The sequence below is a fragment of the Apus apus genome, chromosome 1 (genome assembly GCF_020740795.1).
Source record: "Apus apus isolate bApuApu2 chromosome 1, bApuApu2.pri.cur, whole genome shotgun sequence".
Classification (NCBI taxonomy): Eukaryota; Metazoa; Chordata; class Aves; order Apodiformes; family Apodidae; genus Apus; species Apus apus.
In genome coordinates, this window is record NC_067282.1 from 142,887,922 (window position 1) to 142,902,187 (window position 14,266).

At 43.5% G+C, this 14,266-nt stretch overlaps 1 protein-coding gene across 5 annotated transcripts in view; it reads right to left on the reverse strand.

The window, feature by feature from the left end:
• Window positions 1–14,266, reverse strand: part of TMTC1 (transmembrane O-mannosyltransferase targeting cadherins 1) — a 151,079-nt gene that overhangs the window by 83,306 nt on the left and 53,507 nt on the right. For all 5 annotated transcript variants that reach the window (XM_051627903.1, XM_051627911.1, XM_051627887.1 and 2 more), the window contains 2 exons: window positions 9,069–9,150; window positions 7,973–8,076 (listed from right to left, as the gene is read on the reverse strand). In XM_051627903.1, coding sequence (XP_051483863.1) covers window positions 7,973–8,076; window positions 9,069–9,150 — 186 coding nt within the window. The remainder of the gene's footprint in view (window positions 1–7,972; window positions 8,077–9,068; window positions 9,151–14,266) is intronic.

Below are 14,266 nucleotides of genomic sequence, written 5' to 3' on the forward strand. Positions count from 1 at the left end.
GATGGTAACAATGCACTTAACTGGTATTAGGGAAAAGAAGGGGGTGTACAAAGAAGAGGGCAATCTGAAACAGAAGCAGGAAGAGTCGCCCTTTTAGAAATAACAGACCTTGTTAATGCTCTTCTGAGGAGACCTGCACACTAGCAGGGACTCAGGAAGGTTTCAGTTCACTCTGAGGGTGAGAAGAGTTCCTCTAGTACAGAAAAGAGCTTCTCACTTGCATTAACAGCTGAACTGATTTCACCTCAAGGCTCTCTTCATCCTCTACAAAGCTCCAAATCCAAGTGTGTTTGATGAGCTGCCTCATAATAATGTCTTCCTAGGCCACATGTGGCTGCAATTATAACCAGGTGGTGGTATTTAAAGGTATTGTCTTAAAATTGTATGTATTTGCACTTCCCCTGGGGAGCTGCCAGTCTAGTCATACCTACCCACATGAGTTTATTTTCTTGCTCTGTATATTGTCAACCTAAACATTTTCTTTTCATAGCCTTAGAAAAAAAAAATTAAAAAAATCACACATTGTCTATCCAGTACATTTGGTGATGGTGGAGTAAGACTAAACAAACAAGCAACAGACAAATTCCCATTTAACATCTAGATAAGCTTGACAGAAAATACTTGTAACTGGAAAAAGTGCCTGTGCAATCCCTTTCATCAAAACTTATACATGTAGGGGGGAAGAGCTGTCAGTCAGTAGAGGGTAGGAGTAGGAAAGACAAAGATACAGATGAGCAGGCAGCTGCAGCTTGATGAATAGCAAGGTAGCTCCTCTGGAAGGTGTGTTTGTGTGCACCAGGGGCACAGGAGGAAAGGCAGACTATATTTTCCTCTGTATCTTCACAGCCTGAAAAGCTTTGATCTGGTGAACAGCTCTCTCTCAGTTGTTTCAACACAGTGGCTAGGAATCTGAAAAATATCAAATTCTTGAAGAGTAAAGACTTTCAAAGAGCCTGTGAACTTCCAGTGAAACCTGAGCCTGCTGTCGGAGTCTCAACGCTGGAAAACCCAGGATTGATCTCATAGTGTTTTCCCTCCACAGCCCCCTGTGTGCTGTGGGTGAGGGGGTGCCTTGTAACCAAACATGACCCTCAGCCCCACTAACTGCGGCAGGCTCCAAAAGTCCTGCAGCTGAAACCCACCAGCCACTGGTGGGCAATGGCTTCAGGAGAGGTTCACAGAGGTGGCAGGGGATGGAGGGTCCTCTGGACAGCTGCTGAGATACTGGTGGCTGATCCTCAGGAAATTAAAACCAGAGCTCATAAACCCGCTGCAATAACACTTCTGGAAATGGTCTGTTGCAGCTCGGAGTGCTGCCTACCCCATGCTGGTGGGAGCCAAAGGGATGTCCTGGGCACACTGCTGTGCCTTAGGGACTGGCTACAGTCTAGCCCTCCTGCACGGAAGTATTTTGAAAAGCAAAATGCATTGCCTGTAAGATTCAATAGCCTCAGCTTTGGCTTCTCCCTCTCTGCTTCACGTGCAAGCTCTTTTGGTCGGGAAGACTTGTGTAACCAGAGCTTGCAGCGAGTGCCAATGTCAATCAAGCTGATTTCCATAGCAGCACTACCTACCTGAGTCTGTTCATTAAATCAAGAAAACTTAACTGAGAGAGATGTTGAAAGCTTTCACGTAGCTCTGGGAACCTCTCACTGTAGGATGGCCTTTGCTCTGTAGCACCACCTTCCAGATAGGCTTCCCACCTGAACCCCAGCACCCTTGCAATAAAGAATACATTTTTAAATTTCATGTATACAACTCTGTTGTTCTCTCTTTTACCTAAAAGTGATCCTGGAATGCTGGGTGCCTCTAGAGGGTACACACAGGGCTGAAGTTAAGCACCTCTGGCCCAAGACAAAAACCACTGACAAAGGAGGTAGAACTTCTCCAGCCAGGAAGCATGTGTAAGCCTGGCTAATTAAGAAATTATATGCCCATTTTAATGCCAGTTCCTAGCCTAAGGTCAGGGAGAATCCTATATCAGAGTAGCTGCTGCACTTGACTTCTCTTGGCTTGGCAGAACTGGCTGGCACCCTCTTCCCCAGCAGAGGTCTACTCTGTGCCTCTCAGGAGTTACAAAACTGGAACGGTTAAATGCCTTGCTCAGAAAGCACTCACAAATCTGTAGGAAAAGAAGTATGTGCCAGTTTTTACATATAAGCATTTCTTCAGCTTCTGCAGCACTGAATTCTCATTTACCTGATTGAAATAGCAAAGAAATACAGAAAGCCAGCTTACAGAGAGAGCAGTTCAACCATAGGACAATGTTATCTCAAGGAAGAGTAGAAATACATTAACTATTTCATGCAGCCGCACAAATAAGTCCACCTCATGCCCAGAGTGATCAGCCTAGGGATGTTACAAGGCAAATGCCAGTACCAATTAACATAACTTGACTCCCAAAGATTTATTTAAAAAAAAAAATTTCTTAGTTTGAAATTACTGCTAGTAATTAATCTGTTTCACCCACCTTGAGACACGTTGTACAATGGACTTTCCCCTTCTCTTACCATGGTGTTAGTAATACAATCTGTTTATTCAGGGGCCTCCTACTTCTTTCCCCTCAAGAACAGCAGAATAAAGGAACATTGTGCAAAACGTCTGAGGCATGACAGCTCACTGCTCAACACCCTGCTCACACTCGAGCTGCACTCCAGTACACTGTTTACCTAAAGCTGGGTGGCTCTCGAAACCTTTCTAATTGCATTCTCCCTCAACTTTTGTCTAATACAAGCAAGAATGTTGTAACAGATGTTTGGGATTGGGTTTTCCATTGCAACAGCTCACCCGTAGCAGATTTCACGATGGCAAGTCACAATGACTGGAAATGTGTGTTCTTTCAGGTAGGCCACTGGACAAGGTAGGTTCCTTTCTGCAGCAGCCTCCACCAGCCTGCATGGACAGGCCCTAATGGCGACGCTTACAAACAGCAGGATCCCCAACACCTTCATTTCTGCCTCCACTGAGAAAGGGAGTGATGGACAGATTTCATCTTCTCAGATCACCCTTGCCAAACAACACCCTGAAGGTCGTAGAAATGTGGTTTTCATCTACCTCACTGGAAGTTTTTAGGTATTTGAAAATAATAGACAATCCAGTACCTTGCAAGGACCAAAGCATTTCTATTCTGACTTCCAAAGCATTTACTTGCATCCTCATTTACCTTGTCATTTTAAGGACAGTAATTTAGTGAACATAGTGAATAGATTATTTTTTTTTTTCTCAAAGGATTGAAAAACTGTCACTGTTTCTGCAAATCTGTCTTCCAATGGTTAAATGAATCAATTCTCTGTCTACTTTAATGTATACATTTGTGCTGTCCAAGATTGGAGAAAGGCTACACAGAACATACAGTCGTGTTCAAAGGCCAAACTGGGCCACACCAAAGGTCTGTCCAGCAGTGTCTGAAAATTAATGCCAAGCAAAGTGAGTAAGAACAGAATAAGAACACAATACTTTATTCCATTTCCTAGCTAGCATGATGTCGCTAAGTTGGATGTGGTTTCTGCGTATTTAGTAGCCTGGAATTCTTTTTTTATCTTGGCAAATCTAAGAGCCTGCATAAACTTTCAGCACACCCACAGCATCCCTCAGCATCCCTCAGCAAGGAGCTCCCCAGTTCAATTACCTTTTGCAAATCCCCTCCTTGGCTTGTTTGGAACCATTCTGTTCTTAGATGTGTTTAATACACCTTAATTTCTATATGTTCCCCTCCTCCATGCAATCATGGGTGCACAGACCACTCTCACACCCTTTGTCACCTAATTTACACCATAAGGGCTGACAAAATCTGACCTCATTACTCAATACCTACTTAAATCTTTACACATTACATATTACTCATACTTACAAACCTACCCCTAATGTTAGCCACACTCCAATAACCCTTGCCAGCCTCTGGACAAACTGTGCCTGTACAGCTCATCAGGTGACACAGAAACCTTTCAAGAGTTAGCAATATTCCTTGGGGTTTATCCTGTGTCAGCCAAGACTCCAACTCCAGACCTAACTCCATGCATTTCACAAAGACTGCCACATATTTGCAAACTGTTTTTCTTTTTTATTCCACTGGTTGTCACCAGCCTTCCTCCTAGCCCTAGCCCCAGAGAGTTGGCCAAGTCTTACAGTAACTTTCAACTCTGTTGAAAACCAGAACGTTTACCCTGGCAAGACATGCACAATAACCACATTTCCAGCTCAGTGCAAATAAAGACAACTGCTTGCAAACAGAAACTCCCATTTGTGCCCTCTGTGATCTTCAGACTTACAAAACAACTTGCCCACTGCCTGAGCACTAACGCTTGCTTCAGCCACAGTTAAAGTGTTAGTAAGTACTTCAAGACCCCCACCCAACACTGCCCTTTCTTTTATATTCGTGGGGCTTCTCCCTTGTGGTCTGGACACCAAACTTAGCTCTTCCACTCACTCCCTTCCTCCCAACTCTGTCCAAATTGCAAATAACATCCTGCCTTTAAATTCAGTGCTGTGACCTAATTACTGCCTTCAAAACTTTGTTAAAAGCTTCTCACACCAGTTCTTCATATGCTGCTGTAGGTGTCCACAGCTGAGGAACACACACTGCTTAGCAGCTTCTCTGAGGTTGGGCCATAATCACAAACTCTCCTGTGTGACTGGACATCCTGCCAGTTGGGTAAGCAACCTCATAAACGAGCACCTACTTGGATGCTGAATATCCTCAAGCCTTGATGTCCTAGACCCTCACCTAATGTAGTCCCTAACACTGAGGACAGCAATTTGTATAACCTCCAAATCCACCTCCAAGCAATTTACTCAGCTAACATCACCTCTGTGGAAATAACAGGCTTTGAAAACAATCTTATGTCTTCAACTTCCCTATTTCTTGCACCTGAGCTGAATGCCAGCCCTGCACCTCAGCCTCACCTTCCCGCTGGCCAGACACACAGATCTTCCTGGAAACCAAGCCAACACTACTCAACCTTGCTGCTCCATCGGACATCATAGTCCTGCACTCATGGTGACTGGCACAATGTCAATTCTGCAGCAAGAGCTGCAGCTCCAACCATGGTAAGATAAAGTCTCAGGTGAGAGTTATAGTTTGAGTCTGAAAGAGGAAGTGAAGAAGTAAAGGGTTTGTTGCCAAGATAAGGGTTGTGGTCAGTGGGTGAATCATGGGCTGTCAGCTCAGAGACAGTCACCATGTCTCTGCCTGCCTTGCAGGATTGACTACTCCCCCATTTGGCAAAAAATTGCCACTCCAGATGTTCTTAAACTTACCCTAGGATATCATGCACATTGACTAATTAGTCTTCCCACTGCTTGGCGTGACTGGCAAGATACAACAATAATAGGCCAGCTCTCATCTCTGATTTCTTATTTGTGGGTGAACCCCTCAGGTCTAACATGAAGACTGCTGCCAGCTGCACAGCTGGGCCCATAGCTAGCTCTGAGGCAGTCAGTGGGTCATTGACTATTTTGAAGTGAAGGGTGAAGGGTTAGGGTCTGGCTTCAGGAAAGAAGGTGTTGCTGAGCAAGCCTAATGCGCTGGCAGGTGGATCCTACACGCTTAGGGTGGTGCAAGGGATCAGGAGAGATGGGTTTTGGCTTCTTTCAGGTTGTTTGGCTACAAGTTCAAGGTTTGAGTTTGGAGAAACAAGAATATATAGGCATATAGGCAGATTCTGCAGGTACCTTATGTCTTAGATGAAGGTTCATGCTAGGACACTAGGGTTAATAAGGTCATCAGAGGCTCAGGAACCAGCATCTTTCTACATCCTACAGTGCCTAGAGGGGTAGGACAAGGACTATCACAGAAGGTCAGCAACAAGACCCACGTCAGGGCAAGCAGCAGGTACTGAACTGTGGCAAGAGGCTGTCAAAGCCCTGATGAGCTTTACCTGGCCCCACACCTAATGTCCATTGCTCTAGGAGTCCCATTTCAGCTCAGCCCTGTCTCTTGGATGGACATTAGACTTGTGCTGCAGGTAACCTGTCTCCTGGATGGGGCCCCTCAGACACAGGCTCTCATTTATCTCTACTTCTGCCTCTCACCCGTTCTCCTGGATGAACTCTGGGCAAGTGCTGAAGCCTTGCCTCCAGTCCTGTCTCCTGACTAGACTCTGACCAGGATTCAGCTACAAACCTACCTTTCAGCTTCTGTTGTTAGGACCTGTGCCTGAGCATCAGCCACAGAAGGCTGGTGCTATGTCAGCAGACAGGGAACTGACCAGCTAAATTTAACTCTGCATATTAGAAAGCCACCTAACAGCTGGCATCTGGGCTTCCCGAAAGGTATTCTGGATGGAACACAGAGGCTTCTGGGTAAATAGGCTAAAATGAGGATTAAGATCAAGCTCAGTAGAAGTGCAAGACCTGAACTAACTACAGGGTTTTAGAATCCCCCCAGATTCTTAAGAACAATAATACTGGGTTTTACTGGCAAAGGTTTCCTTAATTAGGTTTGGGGAAGGTAGGTGCTTCTGGATTGCAGAAGAAGCCAGGACTGCTGCTGGGGCCAGGGAGGACCTCAGCCAGCAGCATTCTCACTTATCTTTCATAAAGCTGTTAATAAAACCCACAGTGCCAGTGGTAAAAATAGTCACTGTTTCATACTCCAAGAAAGACTTAGCTTTTGGGTTTAAAAAACCTTCCCCTGTCATTACAAGTTGTAAAGAGACAAACACAAAAAAAAAAAAAAAAAGACTTTTGCAGCACAGAGCACATAATTGGAATCAGGCCAGGATCACTTATGACTTGATGATCTCCCATCTCAGCATAAACATATCAAAAAGGGACAGCAGCAAATCCTTCATGCTGTGCTGCACAGAGTCTGGTATTAATGACCCTGTAAGAAACGCTGCAAACAGATCAGAGCTTTCCAAATCTGACAACATGCCTCCTGGAAGCACTTTTAGCCTTGATGGTAATAGCAATTGTTTTCATATTATCATAAAGGTATCCCAAATGAGATCTAATCCAATTCTGCAGCACATACTGAATAAGGATTGCTTGGTCTTAGCCTGTGTCTCAGCTGCAATTCTGCTGAGAGAAATGTGGAGCCACCAAGGCCAGAAAGTGACACAGGGGAGGACCCTTCCCATTTCATTTGAGACATCCGGAAGTTCCTTCAGAAGCCTCTAAAGTGTCTTTCCCCAGTTCAGCAGCTAAACAGAGCAAATAGTTACGCATGTGGCCCTGTGTTAGGAGGAAATCAACCTTCTACCACCTTGTCAGACTACTGGTCAGGTTAGGCCTGGAGGGAAGGTCTAAGTCGCAGCTGCCACTGCCTTGCTGGTCTGGCCCAGCAGAGCCAGAGGGATGTAGTATCACCCCACCTAAGCACACACTGGGTCCCAGGCAAAAAAAGAAAAAAAATACCAAATATAAGCATTTAGGTATCTTAAAAAAAAAAAAAAAAAGTTATAAAAGAAGATAAATCTGTTACCACAAACTTCAGTTCACTGTTCTTAACTAATCCAAGGCGGACCATCCTAGGCTCAGCCAGAGCTGTGCAGTAGGAGGTCACTACTCTGTGCCACTGGGGTCCCACCTTCCACCTTCACTGATCAGCCACGGATATTCCATGAACAGGCATGGTCATCCCCTTTTTATACAAACTTCAGCTGAAACCAAAACTGAATGCTTGTGTCCTGTACCTCAGGAGCAGCCAGTTTTATGGTTTAGGATTAGGCAGTCACTGAGCTTTCCAGTTCTGTACTCAGGCAATGAAATGGTATTATTTGGCTTTGTATAAAAATAAGCCCACATTTTTCAGTGAGAAAGCATCTGTAATGTTACTCTACAGGACCCAGAGTGTGCTTTGGTGTTCAGATAATGCTGGTTGCTTTCTATTCTAGATAGAGCAATAAGAAGAAATAATTAAGACAACAAAACAAGTGTTCTCATTCACCATCTGGAATACATTTTAGCACAGGGAGAAAATAACGTCGAGACTACACTTTTGAAGACTTTTGTTTGATGAGTGGTGTTGTACCTTGTCAGGAAATACGGTGAGAATGAAGCTGGATTGTCCTGCTCCGAAAACATCGGCATGGATCCTCCCATTATCCAGAGGCGGAAATACAACACGAGGATCACCTTCAAAGAAGAACATCTCAGTTAGCAATGCCCTACTAAGAAGAAGTAAGGCCTCCAGCAAATACTTTACTCCAATAGCTCTCCACGCTCTGCTCTGTGCCTAGAAGTGACTCAGCTCAGCCATTTATGAAAAATTGAATTTTGCCACCCTAGGCAAGGTGACAAATGTGCCAACACCCTCGCCACAGACAGTCCATTCTGTGGTTGTGTCCTCCCCTTCCATACATGCACTGCTGAAAGCAACCAGCATGTCTCAGCTCCCCATGACTAAAGCAGCATTTTAAAGGAAAAATCGATCACTCTGCTGTGGCTCAGAATGCATAGGTTTGCTATTGACCTCTACCTAAATACAGAGGGTGAAAAACATGGCTGATGTCTTAAAAGCTATTATCATTCTCTCCTGCTGGCACAGGTGTAAGGACAAGCTCCATTGGCTGTTTCTCATGCTGTGTAATCCTAATCCCTGGAAGAACTTCTGTGGGCTGGCACTCCTCCACCTTTCTGGGAGCCACTTGTCAAGGGACAAGCAAGGGGATCCAGCTCCTAGAGCAGCACAGAGCATTGCACACCCCCACCAAGGCGCTCGTTTTCTCCCCTGCACTGTGTCAAGTCCTGCTTGGAGAGTGCCAAGCAGCAGGTATTTGCAGGCAGAGCTTTCCTTGTGACTCTTACTGAGCCCTGCACTGGAACTAACAGTGTGCCATTGGAACATCAGCCCAGCACCACAGAGTCCCTCTGTATTTAGGGCAGGAAATACTTGCAGATGATTACACGGTTGTAAGGGCAGCCAGTATAAATTAAAAGAAAATTTGAACTGAAAACACAGCAATATTCTTGGCTCTGCCCAGCTGAACTTTTCTAGACTATTTTCCAAGACCAACTTTGTATTAAGAACTGCCATCTAAAGCTTTCTGAGTCTTTTGGGATACTACCACACAATGTTCATTCTCATCACGTACAAAGAAATAACGGCCATGTTCATTCATACTTACATAGCTTATCACCAAAGCAGCTCTCTTCAAAAAGGGCCTTGCAGTATACAAGAAATTCTGGTTGTTATTTGCAGTCAGGTAGCTGAAATATAAGAAAACAAATATTTGTTCAAATACTTTCAAACCGTAACTTATTTTTCAAACGGAAAAAAACCCTGGACATTGTTTTAACCACTCTAAACTAACATGCAGTTATAATGACATCACTCTTACTCTTCAAAGCTCTTTCCACATGACTTAAGTAAAATATTGAGACCACTTCAAATAATACACACTATAATACACAGCAGTTTCCCCATCAAAATCTGGTTTGGTTTGATTTTTTTTTTTAGATCAGTTATTAACTCCTTAACACTCAGAAAACCCCCACGTGTACTTCACCAAGAGCGCTGTCTTCAGATTTCCAGAAGACTACTCTGAGACACATTTTTAAAAGGTCACCCAAACACAGTTATTTAATTTTAGGCCATTATTAAAATGGAAAAAACTCCTTGTTCCCAGCTAACTCCTCAGTCTCTAGAGATGGGAATAACTGTCTAGCAGAATTGAACTTATTTTAAGCATATTTTTAAAGTGTATTCTGCATGCTTAAGTTTAATTACAATAATGCTGATAAGGTGTTATGACAAATAATTGCAGAGACAAACACACAGGTGGCTTATTGTTGTAGGAGCATTCATAAAAAACCTTCCTATTTCTCAATGAGTAAAATTAAACTATATATGGAGCCAAAACTATACTTTTAATACAGGGTGGAAGCACTGCCAAAACCTAAGGAACTTACTTGATTTAACAAACAGTGCCATACCTATGACATTAATTCAATGATAATTCAATTTCTATTGAACCTTACAGAGGCTTCATCGTTGTAATAAAGCAATGAGAAACAAAAAGAGATACAAGAGACAACAGGAATATTTTAAGCATAGAGAAGCTAGAAAACTATTGGAAAAATGACAAATAATTTTAAGAAAGTATAAATATCAAGTAAACAAAATAAATTCAGAATGAAAACATTTGTGGGTCCTCTGTGTAACATACAAGCAGTATCGGGATACTCAGTTTAAATTATTTACAAAAACTGCAGCATGAATCACACCACCTGCATGTAAGTTAGCTTTCCAAGCATGAAAGCATCATACGTTTCTCCCATCTAGCATATAAACATCTAGCATATAAAATGCATCTTATTTCCTCTCCAAATTCCTCAAGACAGTCTATCATCTAATTGCTTCCACCCTTCCAATTCTTCAAAATAACAAGATTGCAGCACTTCCTAATGCTGCCAAGAGTCTTTAATATCTGGCTTTTTGTTCAAATTTTCTATAGTAGGAAGTTTGCAAGCCTGGTCACCATGGCAAGATGGAGAAAAGATTACACTGCAGACAAAAGCAATGGGGCAAAGCCAGGAAGAAACAGAGGCAGCATTTAACAAGAATAAAGAAGTATATCAGGGTGCTCTCTACAAAATAACTGCTCTCCAGAAAACTCTCCCTAAGTGTCATGCCTAAGACTTAGGAACCAAACCGTATATTGTAAAGCAAGCCAGATGACTTTCAGTCTTTGGTGTTTACTTATTTACAAATGTTGACATTTAAGCACCGAACCTGACTTAAATGTCAGTTTGGTCTTCAAGGGCTGAACTCCACAAAGTGCAAAGTTTTTTGAGCTCCCAGTGATTTTAATCAGGCTCCAGTAAGTACAAGTGAGATGGAACTAAGCCTTCAGCTTTCTCTCTCCATGAAAGGTCAAGTTGGCCTTCAAGTGTTCACCATGGAGTTGCTCCAAAGCCCACTGGAGCCAAAGGAAAAGAGTCTCAGTGACTTTAATAGCATTTGGATCAAACCCTGGGCTTTTGTTCCCTACTGGAACCTTTTATGAAACTCAACCCCCTCACGATTTGCAGCAGGAACATAAGTGTTGGGTTGCATTTTGTTTATATTTTTATAGGTGGAGGGAGGAGAGCCCTGTATTAATCATGCTGCCTGATTCTTTTCAAGAACCTGTTTTCACTCACTTGTAGTTTTAACTTAACTGCAACACTTTGGGCAGAAATTTTCCATTACAAATATTTCCTTTAGATGGAATTATTCTGGGAAAAGGTGAGGCAGAACAGTTAGCTTTTTATCCAAGACTTCAGTTAGAGATAAGGAGCACTTCTTATTGGTGTCAAGAAGTCTGCCAACTTCATCCTTGAGAAATTGCATCACCTTGAGCCAGTGACCTAAAACTCATGAGGCAGCTGCCATCTCCAGGCCACATGTTTTCAGCCCTCCAAAGCAGCCACCCCTGGGGGCAGCGCCTGCAGGGAGGTGGGGGCACACAGGCCCCACTGCTTTGCCACGTTCAGGATGGAGCTGGCTTCTCACAGATCAAGTTTGCATAGAAGATGCACCATTACCAGCTCTCTGCTCCTTCTCAAGCCTGGTCTGAGGTGAAAATTAAACCCAGAAGATGAACGCAAACAGAAGGCAGTAGTTGCTTCTTCATCCTTTACAGTACAGTGCAGGAAATGCCTACTCTTCAAACATCTTGATTTTCACTTGTTTTGCCTGCCTGTGAGTAACTAAAATGCTGCCCACACCTTGCGCTTTCCTTGCACCAAGCATAACACCATGTGAGCTACCACAGTTTCAAGGCATGAGTTTAGGTACAAGTAATTTAATTTGAAGTGCCCTACTAAGTTGCACCAACTACATGGTAACTCTGGCCACTGCAGAGCAGGCCTTTTGAAAGCATTTCAGAATATCCTGACAGGTTCCTCCCAGTTTATGTTATGGAGCAGTATCACCTCTTGGAAAAAAAAGAAACCCGTGCATTGACACCAACTGCAAATCAGTGCTCTGCACTGAAGAGCAGAGAAGGCAGCAAGCAAGAAGGAACCACAAGGAAAGCAATGAGTAACTGAGAATGAATGAAAAAAGGAGAGTTCAGAGAGTCCTAAACTTTCCAATCCTTCTTCCAAATGCTTTTGCTACTTTGCAGCTTCAGTTAAGAAATGCTTCTGTGATAGCTCAATTAATAAGTAAAGCTCTTCCATTTTGAGAAAGCTGTTGTCTTGAAGCCTATCTGGAAACCACAAAAGACTGAATGGTTCATTTCTTGGTAATCCAGCTGTTTGCCCATCAGATCAACCTGTAGGAGTGGTGTAAGCATATGGTTTATGCTCAGCACATCAAAGCTTTACAAGAACCACATGATTTTCCAGAGAACCTTATTAAGGCTACTACTTCTTTTCAGAAAAGGTAACTACAAAAACGTCCCCCTTCTGCTGCAGGCAAAGAACAACACACAGTTTATGCCTTAAAATAAAACAAACTATGAATGGGACCTGGATGAGAAGTTTGCTAAATGTCAGTGATGCACACCATGTAGTATGCAGTAGCATTTTACATGTAAAATTGCAGCTTGCAAAAACATCAGAAGTTACATTAACTTTGCTCAGACAACCGTAAGACCAGCCAAAGCTCTTTATTTTCTCTTTAGCTAGAACAATCAAAGAAATTACTATTACAACAGCTTAACTGTTTTATACCTGTTGAACTGCTCCTTTGTATAAAGTAATTTACAGGTCAGATTTCCCTGCATTTGCCAACCACACGAAGCTGCCAAACATCCCACTGATCATGGGAACCACTCCCTATTGCCTGCTCCACCCCAACCACCATAGGGTGCCTTCTGGTGCCAAAACATAACACACAGTTATTCCCACATGAGAGCAGGCATGGGACAGGTGTAGAAAAACTGTATAGGTGGTAGCTCCGTGCAGCAAAATGCTACTTCAAGAGTAGGCAAAGATTCCAAGGTGTGAGTCTCACAGATATTTATGATGAAAGGATAAAAATTAGAGGAGGAAATCCATATCACCAGGTTTGCTAAATCAAGTGCAAAAAGAGCCCATTTGGGCAGTGGTTCCACCTCTGCTTCATGCCAGCTTTCCCACAAAGCAAACCAGCATGTAATCACCCACTTGCTATCTTTTAAAAGCCTTTCAGGAATACTCCCTGAAGCAACGAGAATCGCAACAAACAATAAATCCACAAAATGCTTAATAATGCAGGGACTCCTCTCGTACGGTTCAAGCAGAGGCCAAGACAGATACTTGGCAGCTTCGGCTTCCTGAAAAGCTCGGCTCATCCTGAAATCAATTACATCATCAGGACACTCAGAGATTTTTATAATTGAAAACAGCGGAGTAGGTGGCCTAGTAAAACTCAACACTGTGCAGTTTACAGGAATGTAAACTTTGCTGGTACCAGATGGACTCTGTGTTAAACAAAACAAACTTCTCTAAGAATCAGGCTGCTTTTTGAATTCCCCTGGACCGCTGGAGGCATCTACACTTTAGAGAAAGGAGTGGGATAGCTCCTCTGCTGCCATCCATTGCCACGGCTGCATGAATGATCACAAACTGGTATCATTTACCTGAAGTCCTGGCTAACTGGAGAGGTCCCAATGGACTGGAGGGTAGCAAATGTAACACCCATCTATAAGAAAGGCAGAAAGGAGGATCCAGGAAACCATAGACCTGTCAGTCTGACCTCGGTACCAGGGAAGGTCATGGAGCAGATCATCTTGAGTGCTATTAGAAGACATATAGAGGATGACCAGAGGATCAGGCCCAGTCAACATGGGTTTATGAAAGGCAGGTCCTGCCTGACAAACCTAATCTCCTTTTATAAGCTGATGACCTCACTATTGGATGAGGGAAAGGCTGTGGATATTGTCTATATGAACCTCCAAAAAGCATTTGACACGGTTCCCCATAGAACTCTCATAAAAAAACTGGCTGCTCATGGCCTGGATGAGCACACGATCTGTTGGATCAAGTACTGGTTGGACAGTCGGGCCCAAAGAGTGGTGGTCAATGGAGTCAGCTCCAGCTGGTGGCCAGTCACAAGCAGTGTTCCTCAGGGCTCAGTGTTGGGACCGTTTCTGTTTAACATCTTTATTGATGATCTTGATAAGGACATAGAGTGTATTATCAGTAAGTTTGCAGATGACACCAAGCTAGGTGGGAGTGTTGATCTGCTTGAGGGTAGGGAGGCTCTACAGAGAGACTTGGATAGATTAGACCGTTGGGCTAATGTTAATGGTCTGAGCTTCAACAAGGCCAAGTGCTGGGTCCTGCACTTGGGCCACAACAACCCCAGGCAATGCTACAGACTTGGGGAAGTGTGGCTGGAAAGCTGTCCAGC